Genomic DNA, 15,083 nt, shown 5'->3' with positions numbered 1-15,083 from the left:
ATAATTTAAATTGTTACTGATTTCTTGCAAATGAGGGCATTGCAAGATCTTAAGTGTGGGAAGGGGTTAAATTCTTTCGGATTTTTAAAATTTTAAATTTAAACACTTGGTTACCATTAGAAATACTAGTAACGCAGTAGTTGTATTAGAATCTAGTGCTCTCTGATAATAAAGAACAGCCCTAGTCTTATATACTGACTACCCAATTCTAGTAAAATTTTCCAAAATTTTCAATTAAATGAACTCAAAATCATGTTTATACATATTTATGAACGATAAAACTAGGTGTTAACACCGAAATTATTGTTACCTTGGAAATGACATAAATTGAGAAACAAACCAAAATGTTAGAATTCATTTAAAATGGAATAGAGGACAATAAAAAGGCAAATAAAAGAAAATAAAAAGCCAAGTGTGGGAAAAATTTACCAAGTTATTTTGAACATATATCACATATTTCTGTAACAAATAACTGAAGATGCTTTTACTTTAGACTAAACTAATCAGTTTCACCCGATTTACTATAATATATTTGAAAGAATAGATGGATCTACACGATGAATCAATTCCATCATTAAAAGGAAGTAAAGTCTTCCGAAAAAGACACGCGCTTCTTGATTTAGGTCATGAAGTTGTCGTCCAGACCAGCTGTAGGTTGACGAAAAATCTAGAAAAGTTATCTCTAAAATCAGCAGGAAATCCACGGACCTCAGCATCAAACAGGGTCGCCAAGTGGTCAGACTTATCCTAACCATGAGAGGATCTGTCTCGTAAAATGGGAAGGACGCCGTGCAAATTAGCTTGATAAGACTAATGAATCAGATCCCCAGAAAGGATAACCTCCTTAAAAGATTAAAAATCAGCTTTTAAGACTGATATTACTCAATCCTTGAGATTGACTTTTAAAGATTGATAATTACAAACTCTTGGAATTCAATGATATCTAAACTCGAGCTTGAACGAGAAAATATTTTGATCAAAATTACAAACCGATTTGTTTTCTGAAAATCCATTTTCAATGCGTTCATTACCATTGAACGTAAAATCCTAGGAATTCACCTGGAATTCATTAGGTCACCTGAACCAAATCGGGTGTCAACCGTAAGAACGGTGGTTGCATAGTATGGTCAAAGACAGGACCTTGTACCAGACCGAAAAACTATAGGGTGAGCTTTACTATTGCTCCTACCAAGGATAGTAATTGCATCCGACACGTTATAGACCATAAATAAAAGCATGTCAGGAGACATTGCCTTAACAGTTGCTTGTTCAACGCTTTCCTTTACAACCAGACGGTAGTTTACCGAAAGGTAATATACGGAGCAAGTATTCTGGACGTGTTGCTTTTCCAATACAAGGTTAGCAAGTGGGTGACACAAAACCATAAGTTTTGAGCTAAAATTTTCAAGTCTGAAACCCACCAAACCCACAAAAATAATTTGCAAACACCGGTGAAGGGTTATTCCGGAAAACTTATCTAGGGTAAAAACTAGATTGTATTTTCAAAAGATCAAATGTTTTCATAAAGATCCAATTTTCTTAATGGATCTAACTTTTCATAGTCATGTGGGACTGTAAACCACATCGTTACTACCATTGTTTATACCGTCGTATAGAAATCACTGATGTACAAAGTGTGAAGAATAAAGAAGTGATTCTAATATTTTTATTTCAAGACTATATTGCTTGAGGACAAGCAATGCTCAAGTGTGGGAATATTTGATAATCCTAAAAACGAACATATATTTCATAGCATTATTCCTCAAGAAAGACAAGCTTTTAGTTGCAATTGTTCTATTTACAAGTGATATTCGTTTAAATAATAAAAGGTGAAGATAAAAGACAGATTTGACGAATTGAAGACGCAAACGACCAAAAAGATCAAAAGTACAAAATACAATCAAAGTGGTTCCAATTATTGATAAGAAACGTCTCAAAATTACAAGAGTACAAGACGCGAAACGCAAAATACAAGATATTAAATTGTACGCAAGGACGTTCGAAAAACCGGAACCGGGACCAAAGTCAACTCTCAACGCTCGACGCAACGGACTAAAAATTATGAGTCAACTATGCACAAGAATATAATATAATATTTAAATAATTATATAAATTATTTATATATTATATTATATATTATAAACGTCGGCAAACAAGAAAAAAAAGAAGTGTGAGCTGATACCTACCGCCATGCGATCGCATGGCCTGGAGGCACAAAATCCATGCGATCGCATGGCCCTGAAATCCAGCCCACATGCCTATAAATTCGCAGTTTTGGTTGATCATATATCCATCTTTTTCTCTTCTCATTCATACGTAAAGATATATATATATATATATATATATATATATATATATATATATATATATATATATATATATATATATAATATTTTAATTTTAATTTTAATTTTAATTTTAAATTCTAATAATAAGGGTATGTTAGCGAATGTTGTAAGGGTGTAAGTCGAAATTCTGTCCGTGTAACGCTACACTATTTTTAATCACGGTATGTTATGGTTAATGTTATTTTTAAATTAATGTCTCGTAGCTAAGTTATTATTATGCTTATTTAATGCCGAAGTAATCATGATGTTGGGCTAAATATTAAAATTGGGTAATTGGGTTTTGGACCATAATTGGGGTTTGAATAAAAGAACGACACTTGTCGAAATTAGACTATGGGCTATTAATGGGTTTTATATTAACTAAATGATACCTCGTTAATTTAATATATAGACTTATAATTTGACGTATTTATATATAACCACATACGCTTGACTGGGCACGGTGGGCGGAATATCTATAAATACCAATAATTTTTCATTTTACCGGACAAGGAACTGGATTAATAGTTAATAGACTTGTTGAAACAGGGGTGGATTACATTCAAGGGTAATTGGTGTAATTGTTAACAAAGTAGTAAAACCTTGGTTTACACGCAGTCGATAACCTGGTGTATTCATTAAACAAAGTATTAAGACCTTGTTACAATTCGAATCCCTAATTAGTTGGAATATTTGACTTCGGGAATAAGAATAATTTGATGAAGACTTTCGCACTTTATGATTATGACTGATGGACTATTATGGACAAATCCGTATGGACATATCTAATAATCCAGGACAAAGGACAATTAACCCATGGTAATAAAACTAAAATCAACACGTCAAACATCATGATTACGGAAGTTTAAATAAGCATAATTTATATATTTCATATTTAATTGCACTTTTAATTATCGCACTTTTATTTATTGTCATTGTATTTAATTGCACTTTTAATTATCGTACTTTTTAATTATCGCAATTTTATTTTATCACACTTTTATTTATCGCAATTTCATTATCGTTATTTACTTTACGTTTTAAATTAAGTCTTTTATATAATTAATATTTTACATTAGGTTTTAACTGCGACTTAAGTTTTAAAATCGACAAACCGGTCATTAATCGGTAAAAACCCCCTTTTATAATAATAATACTACTTATATATATTTTTTTATTTTTAAAATTATAAGTTAAAAAATATAGCGTTAAACTTGGCTAAGTCTCCATGTGGAACGAACCAGACTTACTAAAAACTACACTACTGTACGATTAGGTACACTGCCTATAAGTGTTGTAGCAAGGTTTAGGTATATCCATTCTATAAATAAATAAATATCTTGTGTAAAATTGTATCGTATTTAATAGTATTTCATTATAAAAATAATACTATATCCTAGTACACCTCGCACACATCATCTATTTTGTGTATTGGTCGTTTGCTAGAGATTGTATAGGCTTGTGAACTTGTATTGTTCTATATGTTGTTTAAGCACATAAGACTTGGTGTCATCATCAAAACAAGGTGGTTAACATTTGAATATTATCATTGGATCACTAACTAACATTCTCCACCTTTTTTATGATGACAAACCTATGTAAGTGTGCTTAAGCTGATCATGCATATTTTTACCACAGGGTTTAATATGCCTGCTCAACACGTTAAAAGGGTGGGGTTTAAGGATCTTAGAACAAGGCTCTCCGGTCCGACTACCGTGAATAACCCTGGCCGACATGATGATGTCGGCGGGGTGGCCAAGTGATTAAGTCCACCTTTAATGACGATCGTCGATTAGAAGGCCCCAAATAAGGTCGTAGGTACTAGTTAACCAAGAAAATAACCTGTTAACCTTTAGAGGATGCTAGATGATGTTGTTACGTAAGGTGTATACTAGGAGATAACTACATAACGTGATGATACTTAGAATGATAGTTAGGCTTTGTATATATAGGCAAACCCTTATTCTAGAACCATCCGAGATAATGGCAATCCTTTCCATAACAAACTCCCCCGAATCACGGATGTAATTATGGAAAAGATATTTACTTGATAGCCAAGTAATCGATGTACAGGGAACAAAGGCATTAGATACGAATCCGCATACCGCATAACGCGCATAAGCACACGCATACGTACACTAGTGAGTGCCCGCATACATATGGGGTGCGCATGCGGGTTGCGGTATCATTATGTCCCCCCAGTTTGATGTTATATGGCGCAAGACATATGATATCAAACTATTAAGCGAAAAAAAAAGAAAACGGCTAGCATTTAATTTTTCGCGTGCAGTTCGAGGTCATTTAATGCCTGTCACTGTCGCAGAAGCCCATTCAGCTGACAAGACGTAAAGTGGCAGTTGGCAGGCGCGTGTTAGCCATGCGCTCATAGGTAACCATACCCAACTGACATCCACACGCGTACAGAAAATGCTACCCGTTGATTGCGTTACACGTGTACAGCCACGATCACACCATTCCACCCCATGACTCCCAATCTTCACTATAAATAGCCCTAAATCACACACATTTCCACTTTTCTGCTTCAATCTTCCCCAATACGCTACTATTTTCAATTCCGATCAAATCCTAAATACTCCAGCCACCGTCTAAAGGTTAGTTATTCTCCAATCACTCTTATAGAAAATGACTAAGGCTAACGAGACCTATGCAGATAGTGTTAGATCTATTATAGAGCAGAAACACATTGATTACCTAGTTAAACAATACCCACCGTTAGCAAAGTACAATCTAGTGCCACCCCTGTCTAATCAGCGTGCTCACGAGCCACCGGAGAAGAAGGTGGCCATCTACGAACATGCATTCAAGCATGGAAACTTTAGGGTTCCCCCCTTCGACTTCTTCCTAGGCGTACTAGATCACTTCAGAGTGAGATTAGGGCAACTACACCCTTATGCCATAGGTAAAATAGTACTGTTTGAGATGTGGTGCGTCGCACTCAATAAGGTACCGTTGGTTAAAGTTTTCTGTCATCTATACCGCTTAGCCAATCACCACAAATCCTGGTTCACCTTCTTCGCCCGACAAAATTTCACCAAAACCCCAAAGTCGAATGCGGGTAACTGGAAAGAAACTTTCTTTTACATTGACCAAACTGTAGTTGGTACCAATTTTCCGCAAACGCTTATATGGTGCGAGAAGGTGGAGAAGGATGTGAACAAAACCCCGACCCTTGATGACGAGGAAACAAAGCTATTGGCGGAGTGCGCTAATGCACAGCTGGTGCACAGGTCATACGGGAACGTGATGTTGCGGTTAGGGATGATATCTGCACACAGGCCATGGGAAGATGTGCGTCCAGCCATAGTCGGACCGGATGGAATGGGTAGGAATAGTATAATCACGTACTAACATAACAGTTTGCTATTTATATGTTCTAGTGCATGCATGCATGTTTGCAGAGATGAAGATGAAGAAAGTACTGACTGCGGAGGAGATCGTGGGCATCTCCTTCCGTAAGCAGGATGTGAACCAGTAGTTAGAGCAGGAGAAAACTGGCGAGAATGTGGAGCAAGCACCTGCCACCTCCGGTAATAAGCGCAAGGCCGCCGAAGCCTCCCAACCCCAACAGAAGAAGAAGAAACTCACTCCCAAATAGAGGGAGGACAGGCGGAACGACAACTTCGTTCCCGTCGAACCCCGTTCTGCGGATCTACCTCCCCCACCTTCTGGTAAGCGTTCCCCCTTCGCGCATACCGCATACTTAAGTTTTCATTTATGTAACCATTTACTAATACGCAGAGCATGTTAAGGAGACGCATCACACCCCACCGCGGGTCAATCCAGAGCTCGAAGCCACCGCCACATCGAGAGATAAGGCGATACATCTGGATTCGGACTCCACACCAACTCCTCCCCGCGGTAGCTTCCGCCTTGCCAACCTCAACCAACTCACTCAATCCTCTGCCGAAAACGCCGCAGAGCAATCAGAGTTTCTGCAACAAATTTTCCTGCTGAATTCCCCGAACAGCTAGCCGCACTGCCGTTCAACCAGGCGCACAATGCCTTTATCCATAACGTCCTGGTGTTCTTCGGTATGTTTGCGGATCAAGCCCGCCGCTCCACAAATATATACCAGCTAGCCCTGCGCAAATTAATAGAACTAGGGCTGCTGCAAGCGGGGGTTGATTAGGTTAAGAAAGACAGGGACGCCATGGAAGAAGCGCGCAAGGCGGTAGAGTTAACTGTGGCGGAAGCCAAAACCGCATTGATTGAAGAGAGAAAGAAAAATCGCGAGTTGGTTGGGACGGTTGACCAGTCCAAGGGGGAGGCGGAGTGCTTGCGGATGGAGCTGAAAAAGGTTACTAGGGAGAAGGATGACGCGGTGACTGGCCTCAAGCTAGCAGAGGCGGACTTGACAAAGCTTCGCACCGCCCTTCCTACCATTGCGCAGAAGGTGATGGATTCCGGGCCCGTGTCCGACAAGTTCAACGCCTATGTTGACGCGGTTAAAGACCATGAAATCAACAAGGCAGTGCTAGATGTGATCCAAGCCTGCGGACTCACACCGCCGTACCCCGACGTCGTGCAGAAAAAATTGAAGGAGGGTACGGCTGCGGTGCTCATGGAAGCAGAAGAAGCCATCACTGCCATCCCGATCCCCCTAATTAATGCGTTTGCGGCGGACCCTAACATGTTGATTGATGGGTTCCTCAAGGAGGATTATTAGGTTGTTGTAATATTTTGCGCTGTAAGTCCTATGCTTAGGCAGGCAATTTTAAATACAATTTTTGGGCCTTAAGTCCCGTGATGGGCAGGCGTTTGAAACAATTATCATATGTAATAACTTTACTTTATGTATATATTATCGTGTTATGCATGCGTAGTGTATTAATTTATTTATATATCACGAATCAAAACAAAGAATTAACCGCATGCCCATGCGCATAGTTAACCAAAACTTATGGGTATGCTCAAGTACTGCGTAAAATAAACCAATACTTTAGCGATTTTACCTTGAACAACTTAGACTCAAAAGCTACTGCGTTATTGCTTTGTCATGTATTAGGGGTGCACTTTAGCTGTATGGTAAGTGATCAAGCATATTTTCACGGGGTCAAGGTGAATCTACGCTTGAGTGCATAAAGGGGTTAAGGACTAACAACATTCGGACCTCCGACGCTTAGTCATGGATAACCCGCGTCGGTATCGTTTCAATCCCGATAGGGTGGCCGATTTGAGAGTCCACCAATAACCTAGCATACAAGGTTGAGTGGCCCAAAGACATGAAGGTTTCATAGTTCAATACATACCTGAAAGTCTTAGAGAGATCGTAAGAAGCTTTGTTCATACGATAAAGATTTGTATGCTTTTTGTTTACGTATCAGTAAACGAATGTATGTATAGGGTTTTATGAGCTATGTATTTACAGGCTCACGAATTAGGGTTTTGGTAGAATCCCTTCCCTAATTAAATGCAATCTCATCCTTAACTAACTTTCGTTATTTAAGGAATAGAATCCGTATTGATTATATCATACATTCCTCTAGAATGTACCGGACCCATATGCAAGTAAACGAACTCGCATCAGATGGCATAGACGCATAGTGTGCGGCTATACCCGTGACACACGCCTTTGTGTGTGATTTAATGCCTTGGATGCGCATCCGCACAGTCTTGCGGATATGCATATCATTAAGTCCCCCCAGTTCGATGTTATATACAAATGAAATAAAGTGTATGACGTCGAACTAGCAAGAAATAATGGATACACAATTGAGCATTGCAAATTCGCTAAACCAGATAAGCATGCTTAATAGTGCCAATATAAGTATTAGTCAGATTTCAATTGTAACCGAACAGCTCTGTGAGAGTATTTAAATATATTTGCCAATATAAGTATTAGTGCCAACATGTCTTTTCGGCTGCAATACCACTGACCGAGGTGACAACTGTCACTGTTTACTGAAAAGGTAATGATTGTAATTATGCAACTGCCTGTTGATGCTAACGTGCACCGGACCTTTTAACAAGGTAATTAGCCTTAGATTAATACACGTGTATGGCTGTTATTATACCCGCGTTTCCTTTTAAGTCTTCAAATTTGCTCTATAAATAGCCTTTTGGCTTTTTCATATCTCACCATCTTTTTCCTTTTCGAGACAATAATCTCTGGTCATCTTCTCTGCCAACACTTTGAAAAAGGTAAATCTTATATTTTTATGCTTTTGCATATTGCATCCCAATCCAGTAAATCTTTCCTAATACGTGGTTTTGACCATTCGTACGGCAGATGAAGTTGGAATCATACACGCCCAACCTGACTGTTGACTCGGGTAACCAGTCAAGTTCACCAGCCACCCGGTCAGATTCACTACCTTCATTGTATCATACACCCGGTACAGGTGGATTTTGTAACCAAAAAAGGTTACCTGGCAGAGGTATGAATTTCATCCGACGACCGTTCAATTTTCCTGAAACATTATGGCATTTATATACCATGTTTATTATTTTTGCAGGTCCAAGCTGTTCAGCTCCGCCATCAAAGCGTGTATGTACCGACCCAGAAGATCTTCCTCAATTAATTCCGAATGTCGACGAACTCCTGAAGGTGTCCCTACCAGCATTCGCCCAACAATTTTCTTTCCTTCAATCGTGTGCCCCCCAATCATTGATTCAGAAGCTTTCATCTCTTTCTCCTACCGAGGAGCTATATATTGACACACAATCAACATTATTCAATTTTGCAAAGGATCTCAACCGCTTGTAACTAAAGTCAACCGCCCTTGCACGTCCGTCTCAGCCATCACCCACAGAGGTTATGCTGCAACAGGAGAATGCCAAGCTTACTGCTCAACTTGCGGTTGCTGTGACCGCACACAAGCAGGCTGAGGAGCGAATTAATGTCATGATGTTCAAAAGGAATCAGGAGGAGGACCAGCACATGGCTGAGAAGGCTTTCATGGAGTTTGAGATTGCGGCCCTTTCTGCGAAGCTTAAGGAGGCAGAAAGCCATGTCGTGTTTCTGAATGAAAGCTTCAGCGACTGGATTTCAGCACAGGAGTCCTGGGGCGCCAAACACGGTGTTATTAAAGCGCAACACGACATTCTCCGGCAGGGCATTCCGACAATTGTTCAACATGCTCTCGACTGCAAAGCGGTCGAGCAGCGCTTTGGTGCAGCCATGGTTGCTGCCCGCGTGTATGAGCGTACCCTCTTTTGGAATGTTATTTGCCGGGAGATGTGCATACCTCCAGTAACTCCCCCTAATATTTCCGAATTGCTTGTTGATAGGGCCAAAGAAAAGTGTGATGAAGCTTGCTCCCAACTCCAACATATTCCAATCCCCCGCCTTGAAGCTCTTGTTAATGATCCCAATGTCTCCTCTAAGGAGATAGTGTCCAACAAACTCGATTGAGTTTGTTAAGTCACCTTGGGTGGTTAATTCCTACCACCCATGGTGGCTTATTTTTTGCCAGTGAGGGATGGGCCTTGCAGTCTCGGAGGTTTCGCATCCCTATAATATATTTTCTTTTTTCCATTTACAGCGGGGTATGCTTCTGATTGCTGCGTGCGAGGATGGCATATCCTCCTTAGTGTAAGGCAAACGTTCTCGCCAATTGCCACCCCCTTTTTATTTTTTACCTTATAGCTTATATTAGGTTGAATTTTGGTATGTATCCCGCTTTTATTCTAAGTGGTTGATTTTACACTCTCCGATTGTAAATGATATCTTTTGATTCAATATAATTTATATTTCTATGACTTTTATGGTTAAGTTGCATTTATTGTGTTTTTATGAAATCAAAATGGCGGTTATAACGATTTGTTTCCACATTGATGCATTCAATAACTCATATGTAGAATAAATGCCATGATTTCATGACGGGAGCGACCCTTCAATCATTTCATGATCTTTTTACTCTTGCGCCAACAACCCAATGTTGCACGCGTACTAAAGCAAACCAATGCTTATAATTTTATACTCAAGACTTTTATAAAAAAAAAATTTATAAGTATGTGCGCATATACAATCCAATGTAACCTACCCGCACTATAGACAAACCAATGTCTATACTCAAGAGTCTTCCGGCCACGCCAATGTCTGGGTTATTCAAACAAGTAACCAAACTTGTAATTTATAGTCTAGACTGTGCAAGTCTCCGTCTTGCGTGGTGTATAAGCATTTGAAACAACCCAATGTTTTACTCCTGTAACCATTAAAAATAGTATTAGTAACCAAACTAAACTATGCCACTTGAGACTCGGAGTGCGTCCCTGTGCAGCTTAAGGGGCATGCAATCAACAAATGTAAAAATATACAAGTTATTGGCTTAAATTGCATAATTCAATTTATTTCAAACATATGTTTTGATCAGCACTTAGCTGTCATGTTTACAATGGAAAAAAGAAAATTCACATGATAAAAACTTTAAACAGTTGTCTGGGGTGATCAATCCCTCTGTGAGTTTTTACATGTAGCACCGTTTCAGTGTCTGCGCATGCCAAGTGCGCTTTATTACTCTTCCATCCAAACTTGCTAGTCGATACGCCCCTGTATCGCTTACGCCAATAATCTTGTAAGGTCCTTCCCACTTAGGTCCGAGCTTACCCGTATCTTCTGCCCTGCTTGCTTCGTTTTTTCGCCATACCAAATCATCCAGTTGGAAAGATAATGGTTGAACGCGCGTGTTATAGTAGCTTGCGATTTTTTGCTTGTTGATTGCTTCTTTTATTGCCGCCATTTCTCTGTGCTCTTCAACTAAGTTTAGATTTTCACGCAGTTCTTTGCTGTTGCTACTTTCATCAAAGGAAGCAATGCGCATTGTTGGCACATTTATTTCGGCTGGTATTACAGCCTCGGACCCGTACACCAAACTGAAAGGTGTTTCATTAGTTGCGCCTTTTGGAGTTGTGCGGTGCGCCCATAAAACGTTAGACAGTTCGTCTATCCAACCCCTTCGGCACAATCCCAATCTTGCTTTGATTCCCAAAATGATATCCCGATTTGTAACCTCACACTGACCATTCGCCTGAGGGTGTGCGACTGACGTAAACGTTTGCTTTATATTCAATTCTTGGCACCAGTCACTAAAAGGGTTTCCCTCAAATTGCGTACCATTGTCGCTCACTATTTCATTTGGTATTCCAAACCGACAGACGATGTTTTCCCATACGAAATTTTGAATTTACTTGCCCGAAATTGTCTTTAGTGGTTTGGCCTCTACCCATTTCGTGAAATAATCAATGGCTACTACCAGAAATTTTACACCCCCTGGTCCTGCGGGAAATGGCCCTACTATGTCGATTGCCCATTTGCAGAACGGCCATGGGGACGCAACCGGTATCATAGGATGCCGCGGAGCCTTGCTTGCTGGTGCATGAAGCTGACATGATTGACACTTGCGAATTACCTCTGCAGCATCTCTATACATTGACGGCCAGTAATATCCAAGCCGCATTATTTTGGAAGCGACTGTTTTGTGTCCTGAATGCAAAGCGCACATTCCCTCATGTACTTCCCGTATGATCGACTCCGCTTGAGTTGGATTGAGACACCGCAAATGAGGCCCCAGAAAAGACTTTTTGTATAGGACTCCCTTGTCTAACAGATACATTGGTGCTTTCATTTTAATCTTTCTTACTTCACTTAAATCTATCGGCAACGTACCTTTAGTTAGAAATTCTATTATTGGTGTCATCCAACTTCGCTCTTCTTCTTCAACCGCAGCTGAAACACTATTCTCTTCAATAGATTTTATCTTAACTTCCTCAACCCAAATTTCTTTCTTAAAATGACTGAATGTTAACGCGGCTAACTTGCTTAATGCATCCGCCTTTTTGTTCAACGTCCTTGAAATCTGAGTTATCTGGAACAAATCGAAGTCAACTGCTAACTCTTGCACTAGCCTCAAGTATTTTTGCATTGATTCATCATGTGCTTCGAATATTCTGTTAATTTGATTTGCAACCAACTGCGAATCAACGTATACTGACAATTCTTTAACCTCCAGATGTTTTGCTACCCGCATCCCAGATAACAATGCTTCATATTCGGCTTCGTTATTTGTGACGGGGAAGCTGAATCGCAGTGCGAAGGTATATTCTTCCCCCTCTGGACTTTTTAGGACTATTCCTGCCCCTGCGCCTTCTGGACCACAAGCCCCATCTGTTTGCATTTCCCACAGTTGTTCGGGCGGAGGTGGTATTTCTTTTGATTCATGCGAGACTTCGATATCTCCGACTGTTTCAGCCAGATAATCTGCTAGGACTTGTCCTTTTACCGCAGTTCGTGGTGAGAAGCTTATCTCATGTTCTCCCAATTTAATTGCCCATTTGGCCATGCGACCAGAATTTTCTGGCTTATATAGCACCTGCTCAACAAGTATCAGCGAATGTGAATTTCCTAGAACTTATCAAGCAATTTCGTATTTATTGACAACAACAAGTTGTGTGTCATACCTGCTTTATCGGCTGATCTGTTAGAACCCTTATTGGGTGCGCTTAAAAATATCTCCGCAAGCGTCTAGCCGTATGCACGAGTGCATAAACTAATTTTTCGATCGCAGGATAATTTAATTCGCTCCCTGTCAAAGCTTTGCTAATGAAATACACAGGCATTTGTACCTGTCCGCATAGCATAATTATATATTTAAATGCCTATTGATTGAAAGTTAGCTATATTTAATTTTATAGTGCGTACCTGTCCTCTGTCCGCTATCAACACTGAACTTATTGCTTCTTTTGATGCCGCCAAGTATAGTATCAACATTTCTTCAGCAATTGGCGCAGTCCTTGTAGGCAGCTCCTTCAGTAATTTTTTCATTTCCTGAAATGCCGTTTCTGCTTCTTCTGTCCACTTGAAATCCGTTTTCTTTAAGCAATTCTTCAATGTCCCAAAAAATGGGAGTGATCGCTCTGCGGACTTTGACAAAAACCTGGTTAGTGCTGCCAGCTTACCTGTTAAACTTTGGACTTCTTTTTTATTTCTTGGTGATGGCATATTCTCAATTGCCTCTATTTTCTTTGGATTTGCACGTATTCTGCGCTCAGTTATTATGTGACCAAGAAATTTTCCTTCTTCTTCTCAGAAACTGCACTTCAATGGGTTGAGCTTCATATTAATCTTTCTTAACGACGCGAATGTTTCTAATATATCCTCCAACAGACCTTGTTCTGTTGTGCTTTTTATTACTAGGTCATCAACGTATGCTTCCAAGTTTCTCCCAATCTGACCTTTGAAAGCTTCGTCTATTACCCGCTGATATGTTGCTCCGGCATTTTTTAGACCAAATGGCATCTTTGTATAGCAGTATATGCCTTGACTTGTATGGAAAGCAGTTTTGTCCTCATCATCCGCTGCCATCTGTATTTGATGGTATCCTTTGTACGCATCCAAAAAACATTTGTATCGGAAGCCGGCTAAAGATTCAACCTTCCAGTCTATTTTTGGCAACGGATAATTATCCTTAGGGCATGCTTTATTGATATCCGTGAAGTCAACACACATACGCCAGGACCCATCGGGCTTTTTTACCAGCACCGGGTTTGCTACCCACGTTTGGTACCTTACTTCTCGCAGAATATTTGCTTTGACCAACTTGTCGACTTCTGCTTTCAGCCGTTCACTCCTTTCGGGTGCCATACCGCGTTTCTTTTGACGCACCGGCGTCAGACTAGGATTTGCATTAAGCTTATGCTCAGCAATGTCTCTTGGTACACCCGTCATATCTGCTTCTTTCCATGCAAATACGTCCGTATTGGCGGCTAATATATTACGAAGCTTAAAATTCGTTTCATCAGACAATCCTCCACTAATTTTAATTTTCTGCTCTGGATAATGTGGGTTTGCAATGATCATGCAGCTTCTAAGTTGCTCTGCCTCACTCGGCTGTTGCTTTGCATGTTCAACAGCTGCAACGCTTGCATCTTGCTTTTCTGACCTGATAGTTGCAATTCCCAATGGTGTTGGGAACTTGATAAGGCCATGTATCGTGGATGGGATTGCCCCTAATTTTTGCAAGGTTGTGCGCCCCAAAAGCACATTATACTTTGAGTATGACCTTACGACGGCAAATTCTACCGTCGTGCTCCTCATTAACTCTTTATTGTCATCATCTAACAACTCCAGCTCTAACTCGATGATCCCGATTGGCCATGCGGACTCGCCGGAGAATCCTGATAACGCAGTGTTTGGAGCCACTAGTTTGGCTGTCCCTGGCAACAAGCGGAAGCAGTGCTCGTACATAATATCAACACCGTAACCGGTGTCTACATGTAATCGCTTGATGATATACCCACAACTTTTGACGCGCCCTTTGATTGTGATGGGCGCATCCGAGGGTTCCTGTGCTATAGCTGAGAATGTGATGGGTGTGTTTTCCCATTTTTCGGATACTTCTAACTTGCGCCTCTGATTTTTCCGCACGCTTGTCACCATGTTTATGGTTTTATCCGTTTCTTTTTCATCATTCTTCTTTTGCCACGGCTATTCTTTTTGTTTGTCGCCCTGCGATCTTGCACTTTTCTTCAAGTGTTGTAGCCTTCCTTTTTTGAGTTCAGCAGCCACTCTTTCAATTAAGTGCCGACATTCGTTAGTCTCATGACCGTAATCATCGGGAAAATCAGAAAACTTGATTTTGTCTCTGTTTCCATATTTTGACAAAGGCATTGGGGGGTCGAAGCTCTTACTCACTGCTTCTGTGGCCAAAATTTCTTTTGGTGTTTTTGTGAGGTCTTTTATTAATGCCACATTTTCATTGTTGCCGCTTTTAAACTTCTGGCTTCCTCCCCCTTTAT

General features: G+C 40.2%; 1 protein-coding gene across 1 annotated transcript; it reads right to left on the bottom strand.

Annotated features, from left to right (window-relative positions):
* Positions 1 to 12,788: 12,788 nt before the first annotated feature.
* LOC139902095 (uncharacterized) lies at positions 12,789 to 14,724 on the bottom strand. The gene is made up of 3 exons (XM_071884750.1): positions 13,676 to 14,724; positions 12,988 to 13,327; positions 12,789 to 12,911 (listed from the first exon to the last, which is right to left on the bottom strand). Exons 1-3 carry the CDS (start codon positions 14,722 to 14,724, stop codon positions 12,789 to 12,791), a joined length of 1,512 nt encoding a protein of 503 aa, XP_071740851.1.
* Positions 14,725 to 15,083: the final 359 nt, after the last annotated feature.

This window comes from Rutidosis leptorrhynchoides, chromosome 3, assembly GCF_046630445.1.
Source record: "Rutidosis leptorrhynchoides isolate AG116_Rl617_1_P2 chromosome 3, CSIRO_AGI_Rlap_v1, whole genome shotgun sequence".
Classification (NCBI taxonomy): domain Eukaryota; kingdom Viridiplantae; phylum Streptophyta; class Magnoliopsida; order Asterales; family Asteraceae; genus Rutidosis; species Rutidosis leptorrhynchoides.
Note: the sequence above shows the minus strand (reverse complement) of the source record. Positions and strands in the feature narration are given on the sequence as shown.

Coding starts and splice junctions, on each gene's coding strand:
- LOC139902095 (XM_071884750.1), bottom strand. CDS start 14,724: ATGGTGACAAGCGTGCGGAAAAATCAGAGGCGCAAGTTAGAAGTATCC. Junction 13,328..13,675: donor TACAAATGTTTTTTGGATGC/GTACAAAGGATA, acceptor AACTGAGCGCAG/AATACGTGCAAATCCAAAGA. Junction 12,912..12,987: donor TGATAGCGGACAGAGGACAG/GTACGCACTATA, acceptor CTATGCGGACAG/GTACAAATGCCTGTGTATTT.